Source organism: Octopus sinensis, linkage group LG6 (genome assembly GCF_006345805.1).
Source record: "Octopus sinensis linkage group LG6, ASM634580v1, whole genome shotgun sequence".
Lineage (NCBI taxonomy): Eukaryota > Metazoa > Mollusca > Cephalopoda > Octopoda > Octopodidae > Octopus > Octopus sinensis.
This window is the reverse complement of record NC_043002.1, coordinates 12,814,898-12,827,397: the sequence shown is the minus strand read 5'-3', so window position 1 is coordinate 12,827,397 and position 12,500 is coordinate 12,814,898. Positions and strand designations below refer to the sequence as shown.

At 36.8% G+C, this 12,500-nt stretch overlaps 2 protein-coding genes across 3 annotated transcripts in view; one reads left to right on the top strand and one right to left on the bottom strand.

Annotated features, from left to right (window-relative positions):
- The window catches only part of LOC115213517, a 45,270-nt gene extending 33,973 nt beyond the window's left edge, over positions 1-11,297 (top strand). The window contains exons 1-3 of one of the 2 annotated variants that reach the window (XM_029782428.2): positions 3,646-4,031; positions 10,012-10,191; positions 11,179-11,297. In XM_029782428.2, the coding sequence (XP_029638288.1) occupies positions 3,755-4,031; positions 10,012-10,191; positions 11,179-11,180 (459 nt within the window). In that variant the 5' untranslated portion in view covers positions 3,646-3,754 and the 3' untranslated portion in view covers positions 11,181-11,297. Of the gene's footprint in view, positions 1-3,645; positions 4,032-10,011; positions 10,192-11,178 lie in introns of those variants that run through there. The other variant, XM_036503651.1, reaches the window with a different exon arrangement.
- LOC115213447 (sorting and assembly machinery component 50 homolog) lies at positions 7,565-9,176 on the bottom strand. Its single transcript, XM_029782427.2, has one exon. It carries the CDS (start codon positions 9,083-9,085, stop codon positions 7,715-7,717), a length of 1,371 nt encoding a protein of 456 aa, XP_029638287.1. The 5' UTR covers positions 9,086-9,176; the 3' UTR covers positions 7,565-7,714.
- Positions 11,298-12,500: the final 1,203 nt, after the last annotated feature.

Genomic DNA, 12,500 nt, shown 5'->3' with positions numbered 1-12,500 from the left:
AGTGTGTATATCAGGTTCTCCGAAGCACATGTGAAGTTGCTTTTCACTGTAAACCGTTGTCCCTGTTTGAAGGAGAACTCTGATCCCTCAATTAGATAATCGCATATCCCACAATTGGGTCTTCCACATTTTTTTACTGTCGGCTTCTGTGTTGAAGAGTATATTCGGGCTTGTGTTATGAGACTATTCATAGATTTAGGCTGTCTCTTGCTTTTTATGATCGTGTGTGTTTGGAGGATTGTGTTCATTCTGTGGTCTTTTTTTAGGAGGGGTATGTTGTGGAGGATGGTGCCGAAGGCTTCATTATTGAGAGGGTTGTGTGTGGAGATGTATGGTAAGGCTTTTGGTCGTAAGTTTTTCTTTGATTTAGGATGTGTCAGTTCCTTGATGTTCAGTTGAAGGGCACGTTGAATGCACATGTCAATAAGTGAAGGTGGGTAGTTCCTGGTGATAAGGGTATCTTTTAGTTCTTGTAGTCGTGTGTCTCTGGTGTTTGCATTAGAAACTATAGTGCATATCCTTTTTGCTAGATTGAAGGGGATATTCATCCTGGTGTGTCTGGGGTGGCATGAATTGAATGGAAGATATTGCTTAGAATCTGTAGGCTTATAATATATGTCTGTTTCTATTATATTATTAGCTTTCTTAATGAGGATATCGAGGAAGGGGAGTTGTTGCTGGCTATATTCCATCGTGAATTGGATGTTTACGTCCAGTCCGTTTAAAATTTCTTGAAATTCTTTGAGTTTTTCTATATTTTTATGCCAAAGAATGAAACAGTCATCTAGATATCTCTTCCAGTTGTTTTCTATGTAGATGGAGAAAGGGCTGCCATATCTTTCTAGAACATTACGATACAGACTGATCTCTAGATATCCTATGACTAGGTTGGCAAAGAAGGGGGCTATTCGTGTACCCATCGCAGTCCCCGATTTTTGCCGGTAGAAGTTGTCTTTGAGGGCGAAGAAATTATTTTCCAGGATGAATTTAACCCCTTCTATCACGAATTCTTTTTTGATCCGATGTGGGAGTTCGTTGGCGTGATTCTCTAGCCAGAATTGGATTGCCTCTAGTCCTAGGTTGTGGGGGATATTGGATTAGAGGTTGACTACATCGAAGGATACCAGTATGGTGTTTTGTTTATAGTATTCGGTAGGTGATTGAGCATATCCAAGTCGTCCCTTATATAGCTTTTGACATGTTTGAGGAGTGGTTTTAACAGGGTGTCTAAAAAGTTACTGAGGCGGTGGGTTTCGCATGCGGGACCTGCTATTATGGGTCTCAATTTGAGGTCATTAGGATTAGGGACTTTAATTATTTTGTCTGTAGCTATCTTGCATGCGTTACTTATTTTCTCACTTTTGTGTATCTTAGGTATACCGTAGAATTGGCTGGTTTTACTTGTGAAATTGGTCATATAATCATATTCTTTGTCGGTGAGCCCTTCTTTGTATGGGTTTAACATGGATTTTAGTTCCCTCATTATTTTTTGTTGACTGTAGTTTTGTGCCTTTTCATAGTATGTTGTGTCTTCCAGCATAGATAGTACCAAAGTTATGTAAAATGTCGTATCCATTAAGACAACAGCACTCCCTTTATCGGCCTCTTTGATTGTTATTGTTTCATCTTGTTTTAATTTGTTCAACTCAGCCCATTCTTTTTTGCTGAAGTTTGGTTTGTGTTTTTGTTTGTGCATATGTTGATATGGGTAATTTGATATGTGGTCACAGAAATCATCAAGTGTTTTGTTCTTACCTTTAGAGGGGGTGTAGTTACTCCTATTTCTGACTAACGATTCGTCCTCGTTGTATTTGTCGTATAGCTCTTCAGTAAGTCTTAATTTTCTGCAGAATTCTGTGATGTCTTCTTTCATTTCATTGTAGTTGGGGTGTTGTGGGGTGGGTGTAAACTTGAGTCCTTTGGAAAGTATGTTTATTTGATTTGCTGTTAGTTCCTTGTGAATTAGATTGATAATTTTTATCACTTTTGGTTCCTCCTGCTTGTTTGGTGCTATCTTGTGTCTCTGTGTTTGCGTATTGGGTCTAAAAAATGAATGCGGTGGTTGGGACGGTAGCTATTATATAGTTGTTCTTTGTTGATGTGTGGTCTCCTGTTGTGATTTAGGTGTGTGTTCTTGGAACAGTATAGACAAGAGCGTCCCGATATCCCATATTCGGGTGTGGTGTTCTAGGAGGCCTTCCCTGGTAATCATTGCGAGTGGTGTGGGTTTCTTGTGCATGGTTGTTTAACCGGTTGTTGGAACGAAATATGTATATATATATATATATATATATATATATATATTTATATATATATATCTATATACGCGTGTGTGTGTGTGTGTGTGTGTGTGTGGAGGCGCAATGGCCTAGTGGTTAGGGCAGCGGACTCCACGAGGCTCCGGCAGAGGGCGGTGGTCCTTGCTGTAATCTTTCACCACTCTTTCTCCCACTCTTTCTGCTGTTGGCCTGCTCGCTTAGCCAGCGGGCTGCCGTTAGGTTTTGCGTTCGAAATCCACCGAGGTCATCTTTGCCGTTCATCCTTTAGGGATCGATTAAAGTACCAGTTACGCATTGGGGTTGATGGAATAAACTTAATCCTTTTCGAAAAATATGAGTCCATGTACTTGCAGTAGAAAAGATTTATTAAAGTTGGAAAAGCGTGACACACTGACATTCACATTTATTACATTAAATATGTTTAATTTCGGTGAAATTGTACTTCAATTAAAGTCTATTTTATACGTGCGTGTGTGTGTATGTATATATATATATATATATATATATATATATATATATACATATGTGTGTGTGTGTGTGTGTGTGTGCGTGCGTGTGTGTGCGTGTGTGTGTGTGCATGTGTGTATATACATATCTATGTATATGTGTATATATTTACATAGATTTATTTATTTATATACATATATTTATATATATACATATATATAAATATTTACATGCATATATATAAGCAGATATGTATATAAATACTTACAGGCATATATATATATACATATATTTATATATATACATATATATAAATATTTACATGCATATATATAAGCAGATATGTATATAAATACTTACAGGCATATATATATATAGTAATATATATATGTATATATATACATTTATATTAATATAATTATATATATATATATTTATATATACATACACACACTCACACACACACACACACACACACACAAACACACACATATATATATATATATATAATATATATATATATATTTACACACACACACACACATATATATATATATATATATATTTATATACATATGCATATATGTATGTATGTAGTGTCAATTGTAAGAGAATAATAGCTATCAATAAAACGCTAAGGCCATCTCCTTCATCACCATTGACATAACTGATAACTAATCTGCAGGTGGGGAGAAGGCGGAGCAGAAGGGGGAGGAGAACAACAACAACGTCAACAACTATAACAATGACAACACAGATAAACTAGTTATCTAATACGGTCGTTGGGCGGAGGCTTGTTAGCATGAAGAAGGAAGACCAAATATTAGATCAATTTCAAAAAAAGAACCAGAATTACTACCTAATTCTTATTCAAAACCTCACCCTAACCCTATTTAAGGCCTATATAAGAAGCTCACTGTTAGGGATCTGAGACACATTTACAGAGGTTACTAGTCTGTTGTGATAGCGTTTTTGCAAGCCATTCGTCTTAACTCTCGTTCGATTCTATAATTGATAAAATTACAACAATGGAGTTCCGTTTTGTGGCCGCCATTCTCTTGATCGCAGTGTCAACAGTCTACAGTCAGAGTATCATGACTCTGTGTCAGCAGACACAAGTTAGAGCCGGATCACATTTTGTCCGATCCCCAAGTAACTGCAGTGAATTCTACTTATGTAATGCTATGTTTCCCATACCGTTGGCATGTGGTAACCAAACTGTGTTTTCTCAATCTCAACAAGTCTGTGTGTGGCGGAACAGCCAATATGATGACTGCGACAAACCAGTTTATGGAGGAAGATTCGGTAAGTTTCTTTATCTATATATTTATCATTATTGCTATTATTATTATAACTCAGTAATTATATTTTTATAGCATGCTTTCACTTCACTACCGAGCGCAGCTCCGTGTGCCTTGGGTATGTGCTGTGATTTGTGGTGCGCTGATGGTTACTGTATTGAAAGTGTTCTGCGTAGGATGTGTGCAGTGCCTAGTAGTGCAATTTTCTGTATATATATGTGTTTGTAAGTCCTGGTGTTTTTGCTATATTTTTTATCATGCCTAATGCACCTGTTATGATAGGTATTGTTTCTGTTTTAGATTCCACATTCAGGTTACCTCTATTTCCAGGTCTTTGTATTTTGAAAGTTTCTCCATTTCTTTTAGAGATACGTTGTCATCTGCTGGTATTGACACAACAATTAGAAAGCATTTTTTTCTTCATGATCTCTGACAACTATATCTGGTCTGTTGGCCTTAATTTCTCTATCTGTGTGTATTGGCATATCCCAGAGTATGGTTGCTTTCTCGTTTTCTGTGACCTTTACTGGTGTGTGCCTATACCATCTTTTTTCTGTTGTTATTCCATAATGTTGGCATAGCTTCCAGTGTATATAGGTCCCAACTCTGTCGTGTCTGTGATTATATATTCCTTCTTAGCCAGGACTGGGCAGCCAAAGATAATATGATTTATTGTTTCTTGCCCATCTCCACACATTCTGCAGTTACTTGTTTTATTTCTTTTCATTATATGTTTTTGGTAATTTCTGTTGGGGAGGCTTTGGTCTTGTGTTGCAATTAAAAATCCCTCTGTCTCTGCTTTGAGTTCTGAGCTTCTCAACATTTGCTGGGACTTTTCTTTGTCTATTTCTTTTTCATTTAGTTTAGTCCAGTATTTGCCATGAAGGGGCTTTTCTTGCCATTCATTTTATCATGGTTCGTTGCTGTTCTACTTTAAGTTTGGATTTCATTTGTTTTATAGCTTTTGTTGTTTCTTCATCTTCTTCTTTTTCATATTTGTTAGGTGGTATGATATCTTGTTTGTATTTGTCACCTTCCTTAAATACTGAAAACTGTTTTTTGTTTTGCTCGTGTTTTGCCGCTATTTGTATCAGTTTTCCTTCCTTCTGAAGTAGATATTTTTGCAGTCCTATGGTGGCTATTTTATAGTAGTTTTCCAATTGTATAAGGCCTCTACCACCTTCTATACGTTGTATATAAGCCTTTGTATGTTTGATTTTGGGTGATGTATCCTAGATCCTGTCAGCACGCCGGGCAAAATGCGAAGTGGAATTTCATCCATTCTGAGTTCAAATTCCGCCGAGGTCGACTAAGCCTTTCATCCTTTCGGGGTCGAGAAAGTAAGTACCAGTTGTGTACTGGGGTCAGTCTAATCGACTGGACCCCTCTCCCAACATTCCAGGCTCTGTGCCTATAGTAGAAAGGGTTATTATTATTATAATTATTATTATTATTATTATTATTATTATTATTATTATTATTATTAGTAGTAGTAGTAGTATTAGTAGTAGCAGTAGTAGTAGTAGTAGTAGTAGTAGTAGTAGTAGTAGTAGTAGTAATGGAAGCGCATGGCTTAGTGTTCAGGGTGTCAGCATCATGATCGTAAGATTGTGGTTTCGATTCCTGGACCGGGCGTCGCGTTCTGTTCTTGAGCAAAACACTTCATTTCACGTTGCTCCAGTCCACTAAGCTGGCAAAAATGAGTAACGCTGCGATGGACTGGCGTCCCATCCAGCTGGGGAACACATACGCCACAGAAACCGGGTAACCAGGCCCATGAGTCTTGCTAGGCTTTAAAAGGGTGCATTTATATATTATTATTATTATTATTATTATTATTATTATTATTATTATTATTATTATTATTATTATTATTATTATTCTATGTTTGACTTTTGCTTTACATTTGCACAAGCTGGCTCCAATTCTTACCCAGAGACCTCAAGAGACAACAAGTTGGAAGTTCGTGTTGGTGTTATGCCTAGGGTTCCATATATTTGGTTTTGTACTTTGTGTTGTACTAGTGAATGCCTAAAAAAACCATACGAAAGTTGTTTGTTTTAAAACTTAAGATTACATAACAAGAATTTTGCGTAGGATATGTGCAGTTCCCATGAGCACTATCTTTTATTATTATTATTATTATTATTATTATTATTATTATTATTATTATTATTATTATTATCAAGTTATAATTATATTATTATTATTATTATTATTATGATTATTATTATTATTATTAATATTATTATTATTATTATTATTATTATTATTATTATTATTATTATTATTATTATTATTATTATATGTTTGACTTTTGCTTTACATTTGCACAAGCAGGCTCTAATTCCTACCCAGAGACCTCAACAGACAACATGTTGGAAGTTCGTGGTGGTGTTATGCCTAGGGTTCCGTATTTTTGGTTTTGTACTTAGTGTTGTACTAGTGAATGCCTAAAAACCATACGAAAGTTGTTTGTTTTAAAAGTTGAGATTACATAACAAGTATTTTGCGTAGAATATGAGCAGTTCCCATGAGCACTATTTTTTATTATTATTATTATTATTATTATTATTATTATTATTATTATTATTATTGTTATTCAGTAGTTTTATTTTTATTGCGTGCTTTCACTAATATTTTTTTATCATGCCTAATGCACCTACTATGATAGGAATTGTTTCTGTTTTCAGATTCCACATTCTAGTTACCTCTATTTCCAGGTCTTTGTATTTTGAGAGATTCTCCATTTCTTTTAGAGACACGTTGTCATCAGCCGGTATTGATACATCAATTAGAAAGCATTTTGTTTCTTCATGATCTCTGACAACTATATCTGGTCTGTTGGCCTTAATTTCTCTATCTGTGTGTATCGGCATATCCCAGAGTATGGTTGCTTATTATTAGTATTATTATCATCATCATTATTATTATTATTATTATTATTATTATTATTATTATTAAACGAGAGTTTACGAAAAAAACAAAAGACGAAGACAGGTCATGTACAAACAAACAGATGTATTAGTATAACACTCAGGAAAAGAAAAAGTGTTTTACGTTTCGAGCCTACGCTCTTATTCAGAAAGGGACATAGAAAAAAAACATAGAGAGAAATAAATGTGTGTAGTAGCTAACGATCTCTCTCTCTCTCTCTCTCTCCCTGTATATATATATACATATATATAAATACATATATATATATGTATATATATATATATATATATACATATATATATATATATATAAAAAAAAGTTGAGTTGTGGGGTATCGCACGAGTGGGATTATATAAGAAAAAAGGTTTGAAAATGCAATTTAAACGATGTTTATTTACCTAACCGGTTTCACTCTTTGGTAAAAGATTGTCAAAAGTTACATTTAAGGACAGCTTTAAATTTAATGTCTTTTTTTTTTTTTTGTTTTTTTAGAAAGATGTCCCCACCCAACCCCCCACTGAAGCCCACACCCACCCCCTCCACTAATGCCATGAGGTTTTGTGTAGTTTCACGGCCATTTGTAACTGCAGCTTTACTGTGTGATACCCAACTGGACAGAAACAAAAGGTTCGTGGATGACCAGTACAGGCTGGATACAGTAATGTCCGGCACCGGTCAATGGTGGATGGAGAGAGGGCTGGACCAGACTCAACCGGAAATATAACTACAATGGTAGAATGGTAAGTGGTATCACAAGAACACGAAGCCAATGCCAAACTGAAGACCAGGGTTGACACTGTCTCCTTGACATATGTGTAAGGGCACAACATAATTCAATTCAAGGCGAGCCACTCGTCCCATCCGAAGGACAATTCCACCACCATATGATACTCTGTAATTTGATTTCAGACCATTTAATATTCCCCTCGGACCATCACTGAGCTTCAAGTTGGCCAAGTTTCCAGCATTTACAAACAGGTGAGTTCTAAACAGTTCTCCAAAGCCGCCTTTTCCAGGACGGAAGGGTAGAGGTGTATACAGGTGTAACGCTGCCAGCCAGTAGGTGTCAGCACCTAATGCGTTACCATCACTGTGTGGTCCAACTCCTTTTAGTGTGAACCCTCTCAGGGTCAAAGGTCCTCCAAGGAAAAATCGATCATTGATTTTCAGCTCGTTATTAGTTGCAAGAGGTTTCATCATTCCACCAGCTAACGACATCTGTACACTACAATCAAAGAATAAGGATTTCGTCCCCTGAAATTCTATTTCATTTTTCAAATATTCCACGTTACCACCAAGTCCTGCATATTCGTCAATAATTTTCAGCAGGAAACCATGTCGTGGAATTATTGGGTCGTCTCTTGTGTCTTTGACAAATTCATGCTTTATTGAAGATTTTAACGTGTGTCCGGCTTGCTCTCTGACAGCAAATGCAGTTGTTCGTGATAAAGCTCGTAAATCTCTCCAGACTCCTTCAAGACGCAGGCAATGAGAGCCAAAATATGAAGGTAAGGTGAAGTCAATAGACGTTCCTCGACTGGTCTCTACGTAACCACTCCAGGGATATTCCATACTGGACTGGTACACCCCTGAACTGAACATTGTGTCAGGGTTGCCATGTAAGGGAGCATAGAATGTGAAATTTTGTCCTCGGTTAGTCTTAGTACCATGAGAATATTCAAATATAGATTTTTCACCTCGACCAAACATGTTCGGTAATTTCATTCCCAGCAAAAGACTTGCATCATTGGTACCAATTAAGGTGTTGATACCACCAGAGACCCTTCGTAGTTCTTCAACCTCAAATGTCACTTCATAGTTATCAGTAGAAACAGAATCTTCTTTCAAGTTGTCCACCATTATCTTGATGGATCTGAAGAGACCAAGTTTCTCAAACCGGACTTTGACATCATGGGTTCGATGTATCATCTCCTGAAAGTTTTTAGCTCCAAATATAGATTTCACTTCTTTGACAACAATGTCATTTTTGGTTCTTCCAAGGCCATCAACAACCACTCTTCGAACTTTTGCAGGCATTTGATCAAGAGGCACTTGTTTGAAGCGGGAATATGCATCTTTTCTCCTTGAAGAGTCCATTCCTTTAGCCTGGACAATTCCCATCTTGGCGTGGTTAGTGGAGGAGAACTCTTCAGAACTCGGAAAGCAGACACATTCTTCTTCCGGTGACCTCTAATTGCCTCAGTGATTTTTACACCGGTGAAGAGGACATTTGTTCCTTACATATATATATATATATATATATATATGTGTGTGTGTTTATATATATATATATATATATATATATATGTTGCTTGTTTCAGCTCAGAGCTGCGGCCATGCTGATGCACCGCCGTTTTGTGCTACACTGTTATTACGAAGAACCCCCTCTAATATGTGGCACTTGGTAAAGAATGGAGTTTGACATAGCTACTCTCATTTGCACCTCTTGCCGTGAGGTAGGGTTATCTGGGACTCTCGACAGGAAGATGTCCAGCTTTGATTTAAAGACCGATACATCTACTTTGTGCAAGTTCCTCAGACTCTTTGGCAGAATATTAAAAAGCAAAACAGAAAAGAGAACAATTCTTTTTCCTTCTTACATTTGGTTGGAGATAAGTTAAAGACTTGCCACCACGTGCTTTTTCGGCGAAGAATCTAGCATGCGTAACTAACTTTAATGTATTATATTTGGCTTCAAGCGAAATATATTACGTTTTTAATTAATATATTTTTAATTAATGTATTTTAGTAGATCGTTATGAGTTAACAAGTTCTACGTTTTGTTAGTTTTAGTAGATTATTTCGTCGATTTATGCAAATCTTCTTGTTTTTTTTCACAGAGCAAAAGCAAACGCGTCTTTCCTCTACGAAAACCGGAAGTAATATATATCTGCATTTGTATATATGTGAACTGATGTATATATTGTATCATTTGATACTATTTCATAATATATGGTCCTTGTGACTACATTTTCTAAAAATCAAGATATGACCAAAATTAATTATCGCGCTTGCATTAAAACTTTATTAAAACATTTTCTCTTCAGATGATCCTCTCTGTAACCAATACCCAGACGGGATGAACCGTGACCCTGCTGACTGCCACAGGTATATTCCCTGTTTCAAGCGTACCTCATACCCTTCCATGCCGTGTCAATTCAATCTTTTCTTTGACCCCCAAACTCAAAGATGTAGCGAAATTCCTCCGCCATATTGTCAAAACCAATGTAAGTAACTTCTTTATATTTCATTTTATCATATTTCGTTTGACACGTTTATTTCTAAATTATCGCATTACAGAAAGATCTAGAGTCCTAGCGGCCATAGTAATAGTAAAACTGTCAGAATGCTTTTGGTAGATGAGATGGAAATTGGACAAACATTAACTCCTCTATGATTCGCCTTCTATCAAAATTTGAAACCGTTTAAAACGGTGAGTTATCAATCCCTTTAGAGCGTCGGATAAAAGGCTTAGCTTTGTTTGTTCCGGCTGTTTATACTCAGGTTCGAATTCCGCCGAGTATAACTTCACCCTTTCATCCTTTCGTGGTCGATAAAATAAGTACCAGTGAAATACTGGGGTTCACGCAATCTACTAGTCCCCTCCACAAAATTGCAGGCCTTGTTCCTATAGTAGAAAAGATTATGTAGGGCGTCGAGCTGGCAGAATCGTTAGCACGCCGGGTGAAATGCGTAGCCGTATTTCGTCTGCTGTTACGTTCTGAGTTCAAATTCCGCCGAAGTCGACTTTGCCTTTCATCCTTTCGGGGTCGATTACATAAGTACCAGTTACGCGCTGGGGTCGATATAATAAACTTAATCCGTTTGTTTGTCCTTGACTGTCCCCTCTGTGTATTGCCCCTTGTTGGCAGTAAAGAAATGAATATAAAGTGGTGTTATTGGTATCGGCTTCAATCGTCATTGGAAATTGCTGGCCTTATATACTGTGATGGACCAAAGTCACGTTCATATGTAATGTTGTGATCTTCGTCAGTAATATGCCATGGTAATTGATTAAGCGTTCCGATGTGCCCAGGGCTAGAGAAAAATAGTAAATTATGCAAATACTATAGACACTTGATCGCAATTTTCTAATTTAAGTCTTTTACCTACAAGGATTTATTTTAGGAAGATAAGATTAACTTCTAGATTTTTTAAAGCAATTTTATATCTTTTTTATATCTATAAATATATTCATATTTTGTATATTTCAGAATTGCGTTTCAAGATCAGCAATTATCGCAAGGCTGTTTTCTGTAACCAGTAAGACTTGAAATACAATAACTTTTAGAAATGTTTTTTTGTGAAAAATAAAGTTCTTTAAAACTGCAAATCTGATTTTCATCCATTTCTTTAATTTTTGAATTCTGAAACATTTTAGTGCATAATATTTATAAATTCCAATAAATTTACAAATACTAGGTGTAGACAAAAATTATCCGAACTTTGGCCAAAAAGCAAGTAATATTTTTTTTAAATTTGACTTTAACAATCTCACAGCACACTTCAAGGCTGTACCCAACACATCACTGCAGGGGGAAATCTTTGCGTATACCCATGCAGATTTTGCTCACGCTTTGTTATTTTGTGCAAAATAAAAAAAAGTTGGATACTTTTTGATTACAGCTGGTAAGTTCTATAACACTGCTTTCAGTCATTGGGCTGCGACTATGGTGGGTCAGCGCCTTCAAGGGATTTTCGTCAAAAACTTCGACTTAAGTTTGATGCTTTTCCTATTAGTCTTTTAGCCGAACCGCTAGGTCACGGAGGTGCAAACAAACTAACAAACACACACACACACACACACACGTCGTGGCACTCCATCGGTTACTACGACAAGGGTTCCAGTTTATCCGATCAACGGAACAGCCTGCTCGGAAAAGTAACGTGTAAGTGGCTGTGTGTCCTGAACGAAGTTCTCGTGCAGATTCAGCGTGACACAGTGTGTCACAAGGCTGACCCTTTGAAATACAAGTACAACAGAAACACAGAAGAAAGAGTGAGAGAAAGTAATGGTGAAAGAGTACAGCAGGATCGGCCACCACTCCCTGTTGGAGCCTCGTGGAGCTTTAGGTGTTTCCGCTCAATAAACACTGACAATGCCCGGTCTGGGAATCGAAACCGCGACCTCACGACCGCTGCCTTAACCACTGGGCCATTGAACCTCCACACACATACACACACACACACACACTTACATATATATAGACGTTAGTATCGAAATCTGAGAATGAATACTCAACATTGCATTGGTGAATAAATATCATTTATTTATGGATAAATAATGAAACTGGTAATAACGTCCGTTTTGTTTGAGAAGACACGAAACAACGCAAGGTTACGCAGGATTTCGAAATAAATATACAGATCAGGGGAGCTAACCAATAGCAAGTGCGTGTATCTTCAATTTTCTAATGATTATAAATCTTCCACTGAGGAGGGAGCCGGTTTTCAGCAAAGATACAAGGCTCCATCCTTGGGGATGTAGTTAGCACAGATGTGTATGTATGAATATGATGGGATTTCTTAGAGAGTT